At 41.0% G+C, this 19647-nt stretch overlaps 1 protein-coding gene across 5 annotated transcripts in view; it reads left to right on the top strand.

The window, feature by feature from the left end:
* SMARCA2 (SWI/SNF related, matrix associated, actin dependent regulator of chromatin, subfamily a, member 2) overlaps positions 1-8819 on the top strand; it is a 176582-nt gene extending 167763 nt beyond the window's left edge. For all 5 annotated transcript variants that reach the window (XM_052644454.1, XM_052644455.1, XM_052644457.1 and 2 more), the window contains 3 exons: positions 1454-1586; positions 6165-6307; positions 7941-8819. In XM_052644454.1, the coding sequence (XP_052500414.1) occupies positions 1454-1586; positions 6165-6307; positions 7941-7976 (312 nt within the window). In that variant the 3' untranslated portion in view covers positions 7977-8819. The remainder of the gene's footprint in view (positions 1-1453; positions 1587-6164; positions 6308-7940) is intronic.
* Positions 8820-19647: the final 10828 nt, after the last annotated feature.

Below are 19647 nucleotides of genomic sequence, written 5' to 3'. Positions count from 1 at the left end.
TTTCACCTAGCATCGTGTCCTCAAAGTTCATCCATGTGGTATAGCATGTAACAGGATTTCTTTCCTTTTTAAGGCTGGATAATAGTCCACCATATGGATAGGCCTCATTTTGTTTATCCATACCTCTGTGATGAAAATTTGGTCTGCTTCTACCTCTCGGCTACTGTGAATAGTGCTATTGTAAACATGCGTGTGTATGCATCTCTTCGGGACCCTGCTTTCAGTTCCTTTGGGTATATATCTGGAATGGGCTTGCTGGATCATATGGTACTTCTGTTTTCAGTTTTTTGAGGAAAAGGGCCATTTTTGAACTTTAGAGTTCTCTCAGCAACCACACAGGGCTATACTCACATATGTGCATACACTAGAAATAAAGCATTTATTGCAATACTGTTGGCTGGCACAGATAAAGTCAGTAATAAATAATGGCTTTCCATTTTTGTTAGGAGAATTGCACCTTTAAAAACATGTTGCTATACCACAGTACTTGATGGAACAAATTAAGAAATATAGTTTGATTTATTTTTTCTTTCTAGATTTATTGAGATTTTAGTGACCTAAGGCACTGTTGTACCTAAGTTTACCATGTACAGTATAATTTTACTTACATAAATCATGAAATGATTGCCACAGTAAGTTTAGTGAATATCCATCATCTCATATAAAATCAAAGAAATAGAAAAAAAATATTTTTCCTTGTAATGAGAACTTAGATTTACTCTCTTAACAACATTCATATTAAACGTACAGCAGTATTGATTATATTTACCATATTGTACCTTACATCCCTGTAACTATTTGTCTTATAACTGGATGTTTGTATCTTTTGACTGCTGCTGCTAAGTCGCGTCAGTCGTGTCCGACTCTGTGCGACCCCATAGATGGCAGCCCACCAGGCTCCCCCGTCCCTGGGATTCTCCAGGCAAGAACACTGGAGTGGGTTGCCATTTCCTTCTCCAGTGCATGAAAGGGAAAAGTGAAAGTGAAGTCGCTCAGTCGTGTCCGACTCTTGGCGACCCCATGGACTGCAGCCCACCAGGCTCCTCCGTCCATGGGATTCTCCAGGCAAGAACACTGGAGTGGGGTGCCATTGCCTTCTCCAATCTTTTGACTACCTTCATCCAATTCTATCTTCCCCTACCCCTCCTCTGGTAACCACAAATTTGATCTCTTAAGAAATAACATTTTTAAACACTAGTCTTGCTGTCAAAAATGAGAGGACATCTTATTGAAGCCCACCCTTGCCTCTCAAGCATGTGCGCACACACACAGACGCTGAAATTAACTCAGCTGTATGTGGACTTTTCCAATAAGACTATCTCTGTAGATCTGAGTTTGGTGTTTTCCTGTTGGGTGTCAGAGGTGTGGGCACGGGAAGAAAAGAGCACGCTGCATTTGTGACTCTCAGGCCCTCAGATTGGCGTTTTTAACAGTTGCCATTTTGACCCTTTAGATCTATGAAGACTCCATCGTCTTACAGTCAGTGTTTAAGAGCGCTCGGCAGAAAATTGCCAAAGAGGAAGAGAGTGAGGACGAAAGCAATGAAGAGGAGGAGGAGGAAGATGAAGAAGAGTCAGAGTCAGAGGGTGAGTCCACGTGGTCGCGCCACTTCTTCGGGCTCTGGCCACCTGCGTCGTTTCTCCAGCTGCTCACAGGGCAGATCTGGATTGAGGCCTTGGTCTTCTGTGGCCTCTCTGGGCAACCCTGGCAGTGGACTTAACCTTGCTGGAGCTCCGTTTCCTCCTATGTAAAACTGAGGTTCTAGATACGCCTCCAGCCACGCAGGAGCGTAGCACATGGCCAGGCTCACAGCACACACTGAATGTTGCCTTTGGAAATCAGTGTAATAGACATTTTCTACCAGCGTGGCTGTTCATACCAGCTTGCTGTTACCCAGCATGGTGGTTCTCTAAACTTGGTGACCGCTGGGCTCCACCCCGGAGTTTCTGATTCCGTGGCCTGCGGTGGGATCTGAGTCAGGGATGCAGCCAGCGCCGCACTTTGAGGATCACCGCCTTGACTCTCAGACCGTGGTGCATTTTGTCCTTCGTGGATCAGATACTGACCCTGTCTTTTAAGTTTTGATATTTTATTCATCATGGGGGTTTTTTTGCCATGAATTTTGAGCTTTTAAAACATTGCATCGACTGGTACTTATCTTGGTTACAAGTTTGGAGTCAAGTTTTTCACCCAAGGCAAGAATGTCCCTAGTCTTAATCTAGTCCCAGCCTTGATGGGTAACTATATTATTTCAAAGGTTAAGGCTGCCTTGAAAACATCTAAAATTTCTTCTTACCTAATTATGTTTTCACCCCATACTTCTTCTCAAAGTAATTATAGTCTTCTAGATAAAAACAGTATAGGTATGCTTTAAAAATTTTTTTATTAGATACATGCTTAGTACAGACAACTTGGAAAATATTTTTAAGGAAAGAAAAGTTGCAAAATTCCATCACCCAATATACATTTAATTCCAGCTGCCTTCCAGTTTTTTTTCTACACATAAATATTTTATTTATAGAAGTATCACACACTGTTTTGTAGCATGATTTTTGTATTAGAAACATTTTCCCAAAGCAAAGAGGTTTTTATACAGCCATGCATATGAACATCCATTAATGAATGTACCGAGAGAGAGTAATCTCACTCTAGATAATGCTGTCTGAACATTCTTACCCATAAATCATCGCACACATTTTAAAAACACATCTGATGCCTACGTATTGCCACAGAGAATGGAGCTGACATCTTTGTCAGCAGAGTACTCAAGTGTTTCCCCATACCCGCATCTGCTCTCAGGATTATTCTCTTTAGTGATTCTGCCTTTTAAGTATTAGTTTAACCTTTTTCAGTTTCATCTGGTTACTCCGTAGTTTTTATATCCTGGTATTTGATGATTAAGTCTACATAATTTATTCTAGCTAAACATTTCCATATTTTAGAGCCAGATTGCTAATCTGTTTTCACATAGCTCCCTTTGTATCCCAGCTATCAGTTGACTTTTTCCCTAACCTCTCCTGAGACTTAGTGTATTAACTTTCTATGGCGATTCTAACAAATGACCGCAAACTTAGTGCCTCAGTACAACTTACATTTACTGTCTCACAGTTCTGTAGGTCACACGTTTGCTGTGGGTCTCTGGGCCAAAATCAAGATGTTAGCAGCCTGCGTTCCTTTCTGGGGGTTCCAGGGGAGAATCCATTTCCTTGTGTCTCCTTCTCATGTTGCATCTCTTTGACCCTGTCTTCTGCCTCCTCTTCATCCACGTTCTTCTTTTTGTTGTTGAGGTATAACTGATATATTAGGTTCAAATATACAGCATAATGATGCCATATTTGTGTATATTTTGAAATGATCACAGTGAATCTCCGTGACATCCATCACCACATAGTTAGAAAAAAAAATTTTTTTTTCGTGACAGGAACTTTGAAAATTTACTCTTAGCACATTTCAAATACGCAATACAATATTCACTGTACTCACCCTGGTTACCTTAAACCCCATGACTTAGTTATAACTGGAGATGTATACCTTTTGATTCCCTTCACCCGTTTCCCACCTCACCTCTGCGACCACCATATCTGTTTAGTTTTTAATCTCACATATAAGTGAAATTGTACAGTATCTTTTGCTCTCTGATTTATTTCATTTAGCATAATGCCCTCGTGGTGCATCCATGTTGTCACAAACGTCCTTTTTTAAACCATGTTATTTCATATTGCAGTATAATTGACTTGCAGTGCTCTGCTAGGTTCAGGGGCACAGAAAAGCGATTCAGTTATACACATACATGTAGCCATTCTTTTTCAGATTCTTTCCCCACATAGATGATTACTCAGTTCTGCTTAATCTACTGCTAGTCTTCTCGGGGGTTCCCTTGTGCCTAAGTTATTTTTGCTGCTGGTAAGGCTTTTTAAGTTTTGACATTTTAATTACAGTATGTCTCAGTGTGCGTCTCTTTGGGTTTTCCCTTATTTAGGAATCCCTGGATATGGACCCTGCTGTGGGTCACTGTGATGGGATAGGGTTTAAGTTTGCTGTGAGATTATGTCTCAGCCTCCTCTTCGCTCCTCTTAGCTGCTTCAGTGTGGGTTTTTCCTCATTTGCCCAGTGTGGAAGTGTCACTCAGCTAGTTTCTGCATCTTTTTCAGAGGCAGTTGTCCCACTTGTAGCTTACATTCAGGGTGTCTTTGGGAGGAGGCAAGTTCAGCTTCTTCCCGTGTCATCATCTTGAACCAGGAGCTCCTCTTCCTCCACTCTGAAGGACGTGTGATTAGACTGAGCCTACGTGGTTCACTAGGATAATCTCCCCATCCCGGGGGATTATGGCATGCTCCCTGTTGTGGTGCAAAGTAAGCATATAGACAGGTCTGAGGATTAGGACAGGGACATCTCTGGGAGGCATCATCATTCTGCCTACCACCCTGGTTAGCTGGAACTTGTCACAGGTCTATGTGGTGGTAATGTGGAGCCTTAGAATGCTGTTTAAAGGGCCAGTTTATTAGCCTAGTTGCCCGTGGCAGCCTTTTAGGGGGTTTTGTGGAGGAACACAGTCCGCTGACTCACGAGCCTGATGGCTTTCCAGTGCCCACCAGTCCCGTGAGTATTTAGATCGTGTTCTTGAGCATGTACTTTCTCGCCTTGACTGCCAGTCTTCTGCCTTTTCCTGACTTCTATGGATTTCCTGTACTCCTGCGTCAGGAAGAACTATACCTGTATAGGTAAAGGTAGTACACTTTTTCTTTCCAAATTGCTATTTTTTGAATTTACAGGGCTTCACATCTTATACACATTTCCATTACCAGGTAGACCTTCTCACCCCCAGTCTCCTCTTCTTGTCCTAAATTACTCTACCCAAAGCAACATGGCCCTGCCTTATAGCTCATTAAGCAGCAGCCATGTGGGGATGGTAGATGGAAGAAGCCTGGACTAGAAATACTGTTTTGTGCACTAGGATTTGCCAGCTTCTGCCATATTTGGGATGGGGGGAGGGCGTATGTCGTCCCTACACTTCAGAACAGCTCTGTCTCTTCTTTTTTGTCAGCCTACACTTCCATGGAGGACTTAATGTCTGGAAATGTTCAGTGGGTCCCTCCCCCTTCACAGAAGTCTGAAAAGTTCTCATCTCTGAGATTCCTTCCAGAGCTGATTGCCTCCATGACAATTATCTATTTCTAGGTGCCTTGAGACCCACCAGACATGATATTTCAACAAAATGAGTTTGAATGAGAGACATTCATTCTCAGTCACCTCATCATCCATTCCTGAAAATGCTATTCTAGGGACGCCTGTCCCAGAACAATCCCGGGGGACAGATTTTCTATGTACCTTGGGATGTACGCCTGTAATTGTGGTATAACACTTTGACCTCTTTCTTCCAAATGTTTGTTTTTATTTCTATCCTCAGAACAGTCCTGTGAAAGTGGAAATGGGTGCCATTTTTCTGTATGTGTTTATACTTGTATTCTTTATATTCTCTGTATACAGAATTATATGGAATTTTATGTCATCTATCTATAGAGAGTCATATGCACACATAGGGATGAATATATGTGCAAATAGGGATGTATACTACTTTTTCTGGAAATAATCACCAGAAAGAAAACAGTAGGAAGAGAGACTAGAGAAGAGGGAAAAAAGCTTTCAAATTCATTTGTTTTTATTTTCCATTTTGTACCTTGCTGTGCTGTTAACTTTTTAAGTCAACTGGAGTTATTTAAACAGTAAAAATCACTGTTTTTTTTTTTTTTTAACCCTTTTACACATACACTTTTTAATGTCAAAGTTCTCTTTTAAAAAATGCCCATACCCCACCATATGGTCAGTAAGGCAGCTTTCACCATCCTGGTTATTAGGAAGATCCCTGTTCAGCCATCAAGAGACCTGGAAAATGACTCAGCCCAGCTTCCCTCTGGGACCCCGTTGTGGCTAGTTGCCTGTTTAGGGTGACTATGTAACTTATCATGCGAAACCAAGACCCAGAGATTTGCAAGTGAGAGGGTGCTAACTATAATTGGATCAGCCACTGGAGAACAGGCATGAATCAAGGACCTTCTGGGCACTCTGGGATGTTGGCTTTGTCATCTGTAGGCTGGGATCATTTTACTACTTGTAAAAAGATTCCCCTGTGATTCCTCATTGCTGCCTGTTTGGTTTTATTGTAGCAAAATCTGTTAAGGTGAAAATCAAGCTCAATAAAAAGGATGAGAAAGGCCGGGACAAAGGAAAAGGCAAGAAAAGGCCAAACCGAGGAAAAGCCAAGCCTGTGGTGAGCGATTTTGACAGCGATGAAGAGCAGGATGAAAATGTAAGTATGGCTGTCTTCGCTGAAGTTGGGAAGCCCTCCCCACTTCTGTTTCCCTCTCGTACGCCCATGCCCCTTCCACCCTCAATGCTTTATTACTCAGAAATGAAAATGTAAAGATTTGGTGAGATTTCATTATTGAGGGGTGTGAACTGAGCTGCGTGATTTATAACAAAGAATTTAGGGCTTTGTTTATTTTTAATAGCCTTCAAAAATGAAATAACTGCTAAATCAAGTTCCCTCTTTCCCTTTATCTTTCCAGTGCCTACTTACAAATAGAGTTTTCTGCATGGCCGGTTAATATTTTATAGCCATACCACCCAGCATACCTAGTGTATAGTGGTATACAGAGGAAATAACCATTACATGAGAGGCTGAGAAAAAGTGATAGGATGTCAGAGTTTTGGATCTGAGTTGCTACTTCAGGTGCCATACAAAGAACTCAGATGAATTTTACATACCTAGAGGTGTTATTTTTAAAATTTGAAAAATTCAGGGTGCATTGATGGAGCCAGGTCCTGACATAAGGGCCTACTCATATGGTACCATATTTAATGCTTATAATAATCCTAAGATAGATGTCACTCTCACCTTACTACAGAAATCAGTGCTTACTTGTTATGTGTGTTTTGCTGCAGGTCATGTAAGTAAACAGCAGAGGCTGATTTCAGACCCAAAGAGCATAGCTCGGTCTGGGGCGCTGTCCTTGACTCTGTGGGCAGCCGGGGTAGCTTCTAATACAGTGCCTTCTGAAGGGCCCTCCATTTCATTCGCTTTCCAAAGGACTTCCAAGTTCCCTGCCACCAATCCCCTTCTTTTGCTTTCTGGAAAGTTAATTTTCCATGTTCAAATGTATGCTAGTTTGATTTTCCTTCAACATGTTTGCCATTGAGGTCTGTTGAGAAAAGTTTAGCATTCTTATCCCACCCCACCCAGCCTGAACCCTCGACACAAGCATTTTCAAATACATTTAAAATCCTAAAATCAAACACACAGTACTTTATTCTCCCTTGCAACGTGTGCATGCTCAGCCATGTCCGACTCTCTGCAACCCCATGGACGGTAGCCTGCTCTCCATGGGATTCTCCAGGCAAGAATACTGTAGTGGGTTGCCACTTGCTCCTCCAAGAGATCATCCCGACCCAGCAGGTGGCTTCTTTACCACTGCACCACCTGGGAAGCCCGTGGATTTTCTAAAAATAGTGCTCAAAATAGAAATCATTAGCCATGAACTTCCCCGGTGGTTGGGAATCTACCTGCCAATGCAGGAGACACAAGCTCAGTCCCTGCTCCGGGAGGATTCTACATGCCGTGGTGCAGGTAAGCCCACGTGCCACAGCTGCTGAGCCTGTACTCTAGAGCCGCAGCTAGAGAAAGCCTTCACACAGCAACAAAGATCCAGCACAGCCATGAAGAAATCATAAGCCGTGAAGTTTTCATACCCAACTGCAAGAGAGCACAGCGCTGGCACAGATGGCCGGCACTGCTTTGGGGCTTCCAAGTAGGAGGCCCCCTTTTCAGCACAGAGACTGTCGCTGCGTCTCTACTATCAGGGTTAACTGTTTCCACAGTGTCATTTCTTTTCCACATTGCCTCTCGATGGCTTACTGTCTTTCTGTCCTACATTTACTTTTAGGAACAATCAGAAGCCAGTGGGACCGATGATGAGTGATCACTACGGACATTTTTTTCTTGGTAGAACTGAACTTCTTCCCCTCTCTCGTCTCTACCCAGTGAGTTCATTTCTCTTATGGGCACTGGGTGGTTTCTATATCATTATCATCTATAAACTAGCTTTAGAATAGTGCCAGACAAACATATGATATCATGGTGTAAAAAAACACACATGCATACACAAACCTTTGTAACATATTGTGACCAAATGGGCCTCAAAGATTAAAACAAACAAAAAAAGCTTTTGATGGAAAAAAATGTGGGTGGATGGTATATTTCTATGGGTGGGTCTAATTTGGTAACAGTTTGATTGTGCCTGGTTTTATCACCTGTTCAAATGAGAAGATTTTTGTCTTTTTGTAGCACTGATAACCAGGAGAAGCCATTAAAAGCCACTGGTTATTTTATTTTTCATCAGGCAATTTTCAAGGTTTTTATTTGTTTGGTATTGTTTTTTTTTACACTGTGGTACATATAAGCAACTTTAATAGGTGATAAATGTACAGTACTTAGACTTCACCTACATAGACATTTTTCCATTTTATGCTCTATGATCTGAAAAAAAAAAATGCTTTTTGAATTGTATAAGATTGATGTCTACTGTAAACATTGCTTAATTTTTTCGCTCTTGATTTAAAAAAAGTTTTGTTGAAATCGCTATTGAATATTGCAATCTATATAGTGTAATGGATGGCTTCTTTTGTCACCCTTATCTCCTATGTTACCAACGTGTATCGTCTCCTTCTCCCTAAAGTGTACTTAATCTTTGCTTTCTTTGCACAATGTCTTTGGTTGCAAGTCATAAGCCTGAGGCAAATAAAATTCCAGTAATTTCCAAGAATGTGGTGTTGGTGCTTTCCTAATAAAGATATAACTGAGCTCAACAAACACTGCCTCTGGTTTTTGAGTTCTGGGAGATTAAAACCCTGGTGCCTGAGTAAGAGTGTCCTGCAGAGGGCCGGGCAGGCTCTTTCTTTCTACAGTGCACATGGTAGGGAACAAAAATTTCTTCAAGACTGAGAGTATCCCCTAGAAGGAACCAGGTGTGTTGCAAGGGAGCAGAGTTTATTGCTTTCGTGACTTTAGACTTACATAACAGGACTGATGATGCCACGGCCTGAGTCACACTAAGCCCCTGCTCAACCTTTTCTAGTGGTTTAACTTCTATTTACTTACCAGAAAAATCCACAGGTACACCTCAGAGACGCTGCAGGTCCAGTTCTAGATCACCACAGTGAACAGCACAATAGAGCGAGTCCCACGAGTTTTTGGCTTCCCAGTGCATGTAAAGTTCAGTTTGCGCTGTACTGTAGTCTTAAGTGTATAACAGCATTACATGTGCAGTAGCTTTATGTCTAAAAAATAACATACATACCTTCTAACCATCATCTGAGGCTTCAGCGAGTCATGGTAGTAGTAATCAGATTACAGGTCACCACACCAAGGATAACAATGAGAAAGCATCAAAACCACTGAAACGTGACACAGAAACGTGAAGTGAGCAAATGCCACTGGAAAGCAGGACTAACAGACTTGCTGGAGGTGGGGGTTACCACAGACCCTCAATATGCGAAAAACACAGTATCTACAAAGCACAGTAAGACAAAGTGCAGTAAAATGAAGTGTGATTTATACCGTAGTATTTAATAAATCTATATCATATCAATTTAGAAAGATCTGAAAAGGGCTCATTTTGAAAGACTGGTTCAGGGAACACCCCATATACCTTTCTACTAAGATTCATTAATGACTAATCTATCCCACCCCACCCCCACCCACTTGATTCTTAACCAGTGACAAGGACCAGAATGGAAGCATTTTTGTTTGTCTCTAATGCATTAGTTGGTGGAGACTTCATTTCTTAGAAATGTCTAAGAACTATGAGATTCTTACTTTCATAATATGAGGAACTGCCAATGCATCTTTCTTTGAATCTTGAAGGAAATTTGACCCACACAAAATGCAATCCTCCCGCGAAATTCCTGTCTTTCTAAATGTCCACTCAGGTCTGAATTTCCAGTTAGTCTAAGCACTGCAGAATGTGTTGGTTTCCCTTCTTGGCTTGTTTAGTTTGCTGACCACAGTAGGACTGTAGACTCCCAGGGAAGAATGAACCACATTAGTTTTTCTTACTGAGATGATTTGCTATTAGTTTAAAGGCACTGCTGTTCTCAAGCCATCCAAACCATTGTCTTCATGGTTTAGGACGTCTGTGGGTGAAGGATGTTCTCTGATCTCTCTCCTGCTGTCTTGCTGTGTTGTTCTCCCTGGCTAGAGTAGAAAGGAAAGGCAGAAGGTGGCTCTTAGAGCACTAGTGAGCTGGCAGGGAACGTGATCATGCGTGACTAAGAGGCATCTGCACATCCGCCTATTTTTAACCTGGTCACAGCATCCACCTTGTCTGTTTCCAGTAGCTGAGCCCAGGGGTAGGCTTCGTTCTTTCCAAAAGCAACAGTTTTCCAGGAACAGAGGAAGGAAGCTGAGAGTATCAGGCAGTGTACTTGATCTTTTACTAGAATTACTTAATTACAAGAACCCTGGGAAGAAGGCATAGTTCTTATTCCCTTTCTATAAATAAGGATGATGCAAAGGAAAGACTAAATAGCTATGGCCAGTACCCCAAAGCATAATTTGAAAGTTAAGATTTGTTTGCCTCCAAAACCCATCTTCCTTTCAGCTTCCCTACCTCCCCAGTGAGTGAAGCCTGGAACTGATCTTATTGATAAGCTCCAGGTACCCCTTTGTTTGGCAGTTGCCGATATTACCAGGCTTACAAATGAGTCCTGGCTTAGGTGTCTGGTTTCCATGACTGAGAATCCACTACCTTGGTTCTTTCTCTTGGTGACAAGCCACTCCACAAGGGTTAATACCTTGTCCTTTACGCCCAGCTGCCTTTGGATCCTAAAGGCCCCTGAGATTCCGCTGACTTGGATAGCACTGGGGCCCTCCAGGTGATTCAGATCATGCTAAAATCAAAGGAGCGCTGCTAAAGCTGTCAGATTCTTAATGCCCATTATTTCATTCCTGGGGAACAGTATGAGGCCACAGTGGTCCTGATCCTGATTTAGATCACTGGTACAGGCATATACATCCATCACACAATCATCATTCTGGTAAAACCAATATAAATGGAAATAACTGAAAAGTCTGAATGTTTTTCTCTTTCTGACACAGCTTTTCTGTCTTATAGGTTACCAGGAAGCAAGCTTCAATTGTGCTTAACTTGAACCTCATTCAGACTGATAAACTATAATACCTGGGGGAAATGTTTTTGGTCTTCTTAGCAGAAAGCTGGAGACATATTCTCCCCTTATGACTAAATGTAGTTCCCATGAGAATATTACAGTAAGAGTCAATCTCACTCTACAGATACGCTGGAGGAATGCCCAAGTCTGTTCCTCTTAAAATTTGCAAAATAAGAGCCACATCAAGCCAGATAAAGTAACATTTCCGTCCTTATTCACCCATTCTGTCATACAGTATATGAATCGCAGGGTTCAGTCTCTGTCATACTTGGGGAGAGGTCATCAACAATGAGGCAGCACAGGGCAAGAAACGACGACCGATATGTCTAGGACTGCTGGGTCTATGTCCAGGTGAGCTCTCCTCATCACTGGTGTGGTTTAGGACACTGAGCTTATTAATAGAGGGTGGAAGTGACATGTTCCTAGTGACTAAGCCCTTTATGCAAGAACGTATCTGCATTCTGCATCATTTTCAGAAAGAATTTTCCAAAGGGGTTTTCCAAGTTGAAGAAAGCAAGACAACTAAGTCAAGACTATGGGAAAACCGGCATTCCTGTTTATAAACACTGGTTTCTTTTTTTTAAAATATATATATATACTAGAAAGAGGCCTCTGTCATTTTTCAAAGCATATTTTATTGAAGTGTAGTTGATTTCCAATGTTGTGTTAGTTTCTACTGTACAGCAAACTGATTCATTCGTACATATATCTATATATACACTCTTTTTCATATTTTTCATTATGGTTTATCACAGGATTTTGAATATAGTTCCCTATGCTGTACAGCAGGACTTTGTTATTTATCCATTCAGAGGCCTCTTTGTCAACTCAAGAACTGCTGTGAAGCAATGCTCACTGTGAGATTATAAACCTTAAAGAGACTGGACTCATAGTGCCCCACCCGAAACATATGCATTTTAAATTGTCTTGTGAAACCTTTAAATTTCTCCTCCAAGATGATAAAATAGACATATGTCCACCACAACCAGTGAAATACAAAGAAAATCAACTTGGAATTCACCCCTACCGGGCAATCAGTTTTAATAGCTTGATGTGATTACTTCTGCCTGTTCTTATTCACATTAAAACACACACGCACAGAAACATACACCGTCAAATGCCAGTTCCCCAGCTATCGCCAGTGTGACCTAGTAATAAGATGAAGTGGAATTTACTGCTTACTGGGATAAGGGAACCCACTGCCTTGATTGAGTTTTGGTAGTTTGAGAAGGAAAGTCAAGGTTGGATTTTCTTGAAATCTGATTTTGGTTAAGACTGGGTAAAAACTGTGATACACAGTTCAGGACTGTGGAAGGAGTAAGGTAAGGATTTTGAGGGGGGAATCTAAGAGCCTTGGGGCATAACTATCCATTTATTATGTTGCTTTCTCCTGAAGAGCTGACGTGTCTTATAGGAAGCTCGTGCAATAGACAATAATTATTTGCCGGGGCAAGGTTCTCCTGGAAACCTTAAATTATGCTAATGATGACAACGGAATTGTAAAGTCATGTTAATATAGATAGTAAGCTGGGACGGAATTGTAAAGTCATGTTCATATAGATAGTAAGCTGTGCTGGCGTTGAATGTTCAGTTTGTCATTTAAGTACTGAAGTACCGTACTAGTCTCTGCAACTTGCCTTATTCTCCTCCACATCAACAGGGATGAAATTCACTTAAAACTTTTTCTGAGAACATTTATTTTCTTTTTTCTAATACAATAAATATATGCACATTGTAGAAAATGTGGAAAGTAAGAAAAGTACAAAGGTACAGACAGTACCAGAAAAAAACAAAACAAAACACTGATACTGTTACCACTCAGAGAGAAGTGTTTAAGACTTCCAGTATCTTGTCTAGCATTTAAGGAGTCTAGAAGTCAGCTATCCCTTTAACACAATAAGAAAATAGCTGCGCAAACTGAAAATCAACAGCTCCTCTTAGATCCACCAGAGAACTGAAGTTTGTTCAGGGCAAACTGCTGCCCCTCAAGCTGAAGAGACAGACAAGCAGATACAGAGAATCACAGCCTACTGGAGGAGCAGAAGGCCAGCAGCAGGTAACCAGTACCAGGCTTTTGTTTTTTAGCCGCTAAGTCATGTCCAACTCTTGTGACCCCATGGACTGCTGCCTGCCAGGCTCCTCTGTCCAAGGGATTTTCCAGGCAAGGCTACTGGAGTGGGTTGCCATTTCCTTCTCCAGGGGATCTTCCCAGCCAAGGATGGAACCCATGCCTCCCGCACTGGCAGGCAGATTCTTCACCACTGGGCCACCTGGGAAGCCCAGTACCAGGACAGGAAAACCTAATCTATAATTAACAAATTGCTGAAGGCCTCAGTTGGACCAGACTGGGCAGGGGTGCCCAGTCTTAGGAGGGTTCCCACACTTCCATGAGATTTACCTCCTGGAACCCTAGCAGGTTCTCACAGTAAAGACAGGAGAAAAAGCCCCCTCACTTTTAGAGAAGAGAGAGTAGAAAAGTAGCCATATTTAAATATACCTTCTTAACAAGGCCCACCCTTAACAAACTATTTAGCCAACATGGAAGAATAACAATACCCAAATCCAGTACCTTCTTGTCTCTTCTAAGGGCTGGGGGAACCAATCTGAGAAGAACGTGTGAAGGTCACAGCCCCAGGGGCTCACTAAATCATTGCCACCTAATCGTAGGACTGCATAGCAGTTCCTCTGCACTGAGACCCCACCACTACATCAGTAAGTCTGCAGAAGAATGCATGTTGCTCAAGTGCCAGCTCCTGCCCTGCAGCAGTACTGAGGCTAGCTGGGCCTCTGTCCTTTTGTAAATTAAACAACACTGTCTTGAGTCACCTCTCTCCCCGTTCCCCCATGTTTGGGTCCTCCTCAAGCTGTGTGCAAGTTTTTTTGGGGGGGAGTGTTTTCCCATGTTGTTCATTTGTTGATTCTGCATAGCACACAGCCTGTCTCTACAGGATGGACCAAGGCAGTTTTAGGATTTTTATTCAGAATCTGGGAGAGATGAGTGGGGGCATCTGGTATGTAAGCACAGCCAAGGTCTTAGCTGAATATATAACCCTGTTATAAAACTTGTTGGCTGTTTCTCCCTTGAAAATCAGGGATTTCTCAATGACTGACCCTCCTATGGCAAGGACCTTCCCTCGTTATGGGCCTCCCAGGGGGCGTTAATGGTAAAGAACCTGCCCACCAGTGCAGGAGACTTGAGACAATGGTTCAATCCCTGTGTTGGGAAGATGCCCTGGAAAAGGACATGGCAACCCACTCCAGTATTCTGGCCTGGAGAATCCCATGGACAGAGGAGTCTGGTGGGCTACAGGCCCTGGGGTCGCAAAGTCGGACATAATTGAAGCGACTTAGCATGCATGCAATGGCACCCCACTCCAGTATTCTTGCCTGGAAAATCCCATGGATGGAGGAACCTGGTGGGCTGCAGTCCATGGGGTCACTAGGAGTCAGACACGACTGAGTGACTTCACTTTCACTTTTCACTTTCATGCACTGAAGAAGGAAGTGGCAACCCACTTCAGTGTTCTTGGCTGGAGAATCCCAGGGACGGGGGAGCCTGGTGGGCTGCCGTCTCTGGGGTCGCATAGAGTTGGACACGACTGAAGCGACTTAGCAGCAGCAGCAGCCTGCATGCAATAAGAATGGATACATGCATGACTGAATCCCTTTGCTGTTCACCTAAAACTGTCACAACATTATTAATCAGTTATACCCCAATACAAAATATATATTTTTTAAATAAGTCACCTGTACAATAACAGGGTCATACTGCTCAATGAATTGTGCATCTCAGGTGTTATTTTTATAGAAGATCATTACAGAATGCTAAAAGGATCAATTCTCCAGGAAGAATCACTCTTAAAAATTTTCACTTACTTCCTTTTCCATTTTCTCCTGTTCATTATTAAGATATAAACATAATAACACTTTCCCATTTTAAAAACAGAGTTTGGGGAATTACATACAGTAATGTAGACAACTCCACAGTCATGACAGAAAATTTTCTTTACCCTGAACAGTTTTCTCATGCCCATTTCCAGTCAATTTCTTACCCTGACTCCCAGCTTCAGGGCAGTCATTGATCTGCTCTCTGTCACTATCACGTTGCCTTTATTAGACTGTCATCTATAAGTGGAATACGTCATGTAGCCTTTGTGTTTGACTGCTTTCAAGTACAATATCATCTTTGAGGTTATTCATGTTGCATATGTAGCCTATGACTTTTTATTGCTGAGTACTATTCCATAATATGATTATCCCACAATTTATCTGTTCATTAACTGATGGACATTTGAGTTGTTTAAAATTCTTGACAATAAGGCCTACTATAAACACGGCTGTACAAATTTTTGTGTGAATATGTTTTCAGTCCTCTTAGTTGAATGCTGAGGAATGAAATTGGGTTAGGTGGTAAGAATTTAAATTTACAAAATAATAGTAACTGGTTATCTGTATGAGAAAAAAAAAACTTCAAACCCTTCATATCATACACAGAAATTAACTCAGAATGAATCTAAATGGAACTGAAATTTTAAACTTAAAATATTATGTTTCTAAAAGAAAAATTAGAAGAAAATCTTTGTGATCTTGTGTTAGACAAAGATTTCTAACACAGGGCACAAAAAGCATGAACCACAAAATATTGAAGAAATGGATTTCTTTAAAATTAAAACCTGTTGCTCTTTGAAACACAGTTAAGAAAATGACAAGGCAACCCATAGAGTAGAAGAAGCAGGTAACTGAAAAAGAACTTGTTCCCAGAATACATATAAAGATCTCTTACAACTCACTAAAAAACTAATTAAAAAAAAAAAGGAGGCAAAAGATTTGAAGATACTTCACAAAAGAAATATATGAATGGTCAGTAAGCACATGAAAAGATGCTCAATACTCATCGTCATCAAAGAAAAGCAAAATAAAATTACAATTAAATACCACTACACACCCACTAGAATGGCTAAAATTTTTTTAAATTGACAATAGGAAGTGCTGACACGGATATGAAGCAACTGGAACTCAAGCCTTGCTGGTGGGAATGCAAAATGGTTGAATCACTTTGAAACTAATCTTTTTTTAAACAAAACTATATGATGTACCCATGTATGTATGTGTCGTAATTTACATAATATTTGCTCTTCTAATGGATATTTGAGCTGATACTTGTTGGGATTATTATGCCATTATAAATAATTCTAGAAAATCATTAAACCCACTCTATAATTTTTATCTCTTTTTTAAAAAAAAAATTAGTAGAGTTACCTTTAAAGTTATTGCAGAAAACATTTCCCTTCCCATTACATTGGATTCTAATAAAAGACAAAAACCAGAGGTGATTGCTTTATTTCTCAGTCATATGTATACTTGTTCAGTAAAACCTTCTGGATACTTATTTTCATAACACTTTCATCATCTTTTAAAGAAAGACCCTACCATTAAAGGCCTAAATGTGAGACCAGACACTACAAAACTCCTAGAGGAAAAGAAAGGCAGAACACTGACATAAATTGTAGCAATATCTTTTTCAATCCATCTCCTGTAATAATGGAAATAAAAACAAAAATAAACAAAAGCTTTTAAGACCTACTTAAAAGCTTTTGCACAGCAAAGGAAACAATAAACAAAACAGAAAGACAACCCACAGATCAGGAGAAAATATTTGCAAATGATGTGACCAACAAGGGGACTGGTCTCCAAAATTTATAAACAGCTTGTGATGTTATATAAAATATATAAACAACATAACATAAACAACAATGTATAAAAGTAGACTGTAGCGCAACAAGAGTACTGGAGTGGGTTGCCATTTCCTTCTCCAGGGGATCTTCCTGACCCAGGGATCGAATCCAGGTCTCCCGCATTGCAGGCAGACGCTTTAACCTCTGAGCCACCAGGGAAGGCCCCCCCGCAAAAGAAAAAAATGGACAGAAGACCTAAATAGACATTTCTCCAAAGAAGACATACAAATGGCCATAGAAACATGAAAAGATGTTCAACACCACTAATTATTACAGAAATGCAAATCAAAACTGCAATGAGGTATCATCTCACACTAGCCAGGATAGCTATCACCAAAAAAAAAAAAAATCCACAAACAATAAATGCTGGAGAGGGTATGGAGAGAAGGGAACCTTCCCACACTGTTGGTGGGAATGTAAACTGGTACAGCCACTATGCAGAATAGTATAAAGATTCCTTAAAAAACTACAGAGTTACCATATAACTCTGCAGTCCCACTCCTGGGCCTCTATCTGGGGAAAAAAAAAAAAAACCAAAACATGATCTGAAAGGATACAGCACCCCATGCTCATCACAGTACTATTTACAATAGACAAGACATGGAAGCAACCTACATGTCCATCAACAGAGGAATGGATAAAGAAGATGTGGTGCGTATATACAATGGAACATCACTCGGCCATAAAAAGAATGAAATAATGCCATTTGCAGCAACATGGATGGACCTACAGAGTGTGATACTGACTGAAGACAGGAGAAATATCGTATGACTTTCCTTATATATGCGGCATCTAAAAAGAAATGATACAAATACTTTCTCACAAAACAGAAACAGATTCACAGACTTAAGAGAATGTGCTTATGGTTGCTGGGGAAAAGGACAGGGGGAATAAATAGGGAGTTTGGGATGGACATGTACACACTGCTATATTAAAAATGGATAACTAACAGGGACCTACTGTATGTCATATGGAGCTCTGCTTAATGTTATGTGGCAGCCTGGATGGGAGGGGAGTTTGGGGGAGAACTGATACATGTGTATGTATGGCTGAGTGCCTTTGCTGTTCACCTGAAACTATTATAACATTGTTTGTTAACTGCCTATACCCCAATATAAAATGAAAGGTTTAAAAGAAAAGATCCTAAAAATTACTTTACCTTGTCTTTTTTTCCCCTCAAGCCCTTAACTTTGTAAGGGAGATTCTGCAAGCAGATGCTTATGGTCCTTAATTTAGTTGGATATGCAAAAGGCTGCTTCAGAAAATCAAGTACCCATATTTGCTCCTGTCACTGAATTTTGTAAAGAGTCAAGGCTGCTCTGAATGTTCCAAGAAGGCAAAGTTTGGGGACTGCAAGGCCTTGAGAGCAAGTTCTTTGAGCTGGCAAGAATCTCAGCATAAGATTATTCTCTCCTACCAGGCACCTAAAGAATTTTCTCAGCCTGATAGCTCTCGAGGAAGTTGGCTCCTAAAGGTGATACTAGCTCTAAAGTGTCTCTCTGTGATGAGGTTGTAAGCTGTTTACTGAGGCTTAATAGAAAAACCACAATTTCCTTCTTTTTGAATAAGTTTGGCATATGCCAAATTATACTGGAATACTTGGAGTCAGTGTGACCCTAAGGGTAAAATCCACCAGAGAGGGACACCAGGATAGTAATAATTCAGATTAAAATAATTCCAGAGAATTTATATTTATCCTAGCATTTTAAAGGCTGGCTTATGTGGAGAAACAACAGAACTCCATTTAAGAGTTTTCAATATTATACTGATTCAAGCATGGCTCATATATAAATAAATACTACAGATGGTCCCAACTTAGGATGGTTTAACTTAAAAATTTTTTCAAGTTTATGTTGGTGTGAAGGTGATATGCATTCAGTAAAAACCATATTTCAAATTTTGATCTTTTCCCAGGCTAGCAATACATGGTGTGATTCTCTCATGATGCTGGGCAGTGGCAGTGAGCACAGCTCCCAGACAGCCATGAGATCATGAGAGTAAAAACTGATACTCTTAAACCCATTCTGTACTCACATGAATACATGCATGCTAATGGTGTCTGACTCTTTGTGACCCCATGGATGTAGTCTGCCCAGGCTCCTTTATCCATGGAATTTTCCAGGCAAGAATACTGGAAACATTTCCTACTCCCGGGGATATTCCCAATCCAGGGATCGTACTCGCATCTCCTGCATTGGCAGGTGGATTCTTTACCACTGTGCCACCTAGGAATCCCCTGCATGGATTACAGTCTTGTTGTGGTAAAGGGGCTTTTATAACCCAATGAAGCTATGAGCTTGCAGTGCAGAACCACCCAAGACAGATAAGTCATAGTGAAGAGTTCTGACAAAAAGTGGTCCACTGGAGGAGGAAATGGCAAACCACTCTAGCATTCTTGCTCCAAGAGCCCTATGAACAGTATGAAAAGGCAAAAAGATATGACACTGGAAGATGTGCTCCCCTAGGTCAGAAAGTGTCCAGTATGCTGCTTGGGAAGAACAGGAGGGCAATTACTAATAGCTCTAGAAAGAATGAAGCAGCTAGGCCAAAGTGGAAATGACGCTCAGTTGTAGATGTGTCTGGTGGTGAAAGTAAAGTCTGGTACTGTAAAGAACAACGTTGCATAGAAACCTGGATTGTTAGGTTCATGAATCAAGGTAAACTGAACATGGTCAAGTAAGAGATGGAA

The sequence above is a fragment of the Budorcas taxicolor genome, chromosome 8, assembly GCF_023091745.1.
Source record: "Budorcas taxicolor isolate Tak-1 chromosome 8, Takin1.1, whole genome shotgun sequence".
Taxonomy (NCBI): Eukaryota; Metazoa; Chordata; class Mammalia; order Artiodactyla; family Bovidae; genus Budorcas; species Budorcas taxicolor.
Note: the sequence above shows the minus strand (reverse complement) of the source record. Positions and strands in the feature narration are given on the sequence as shown.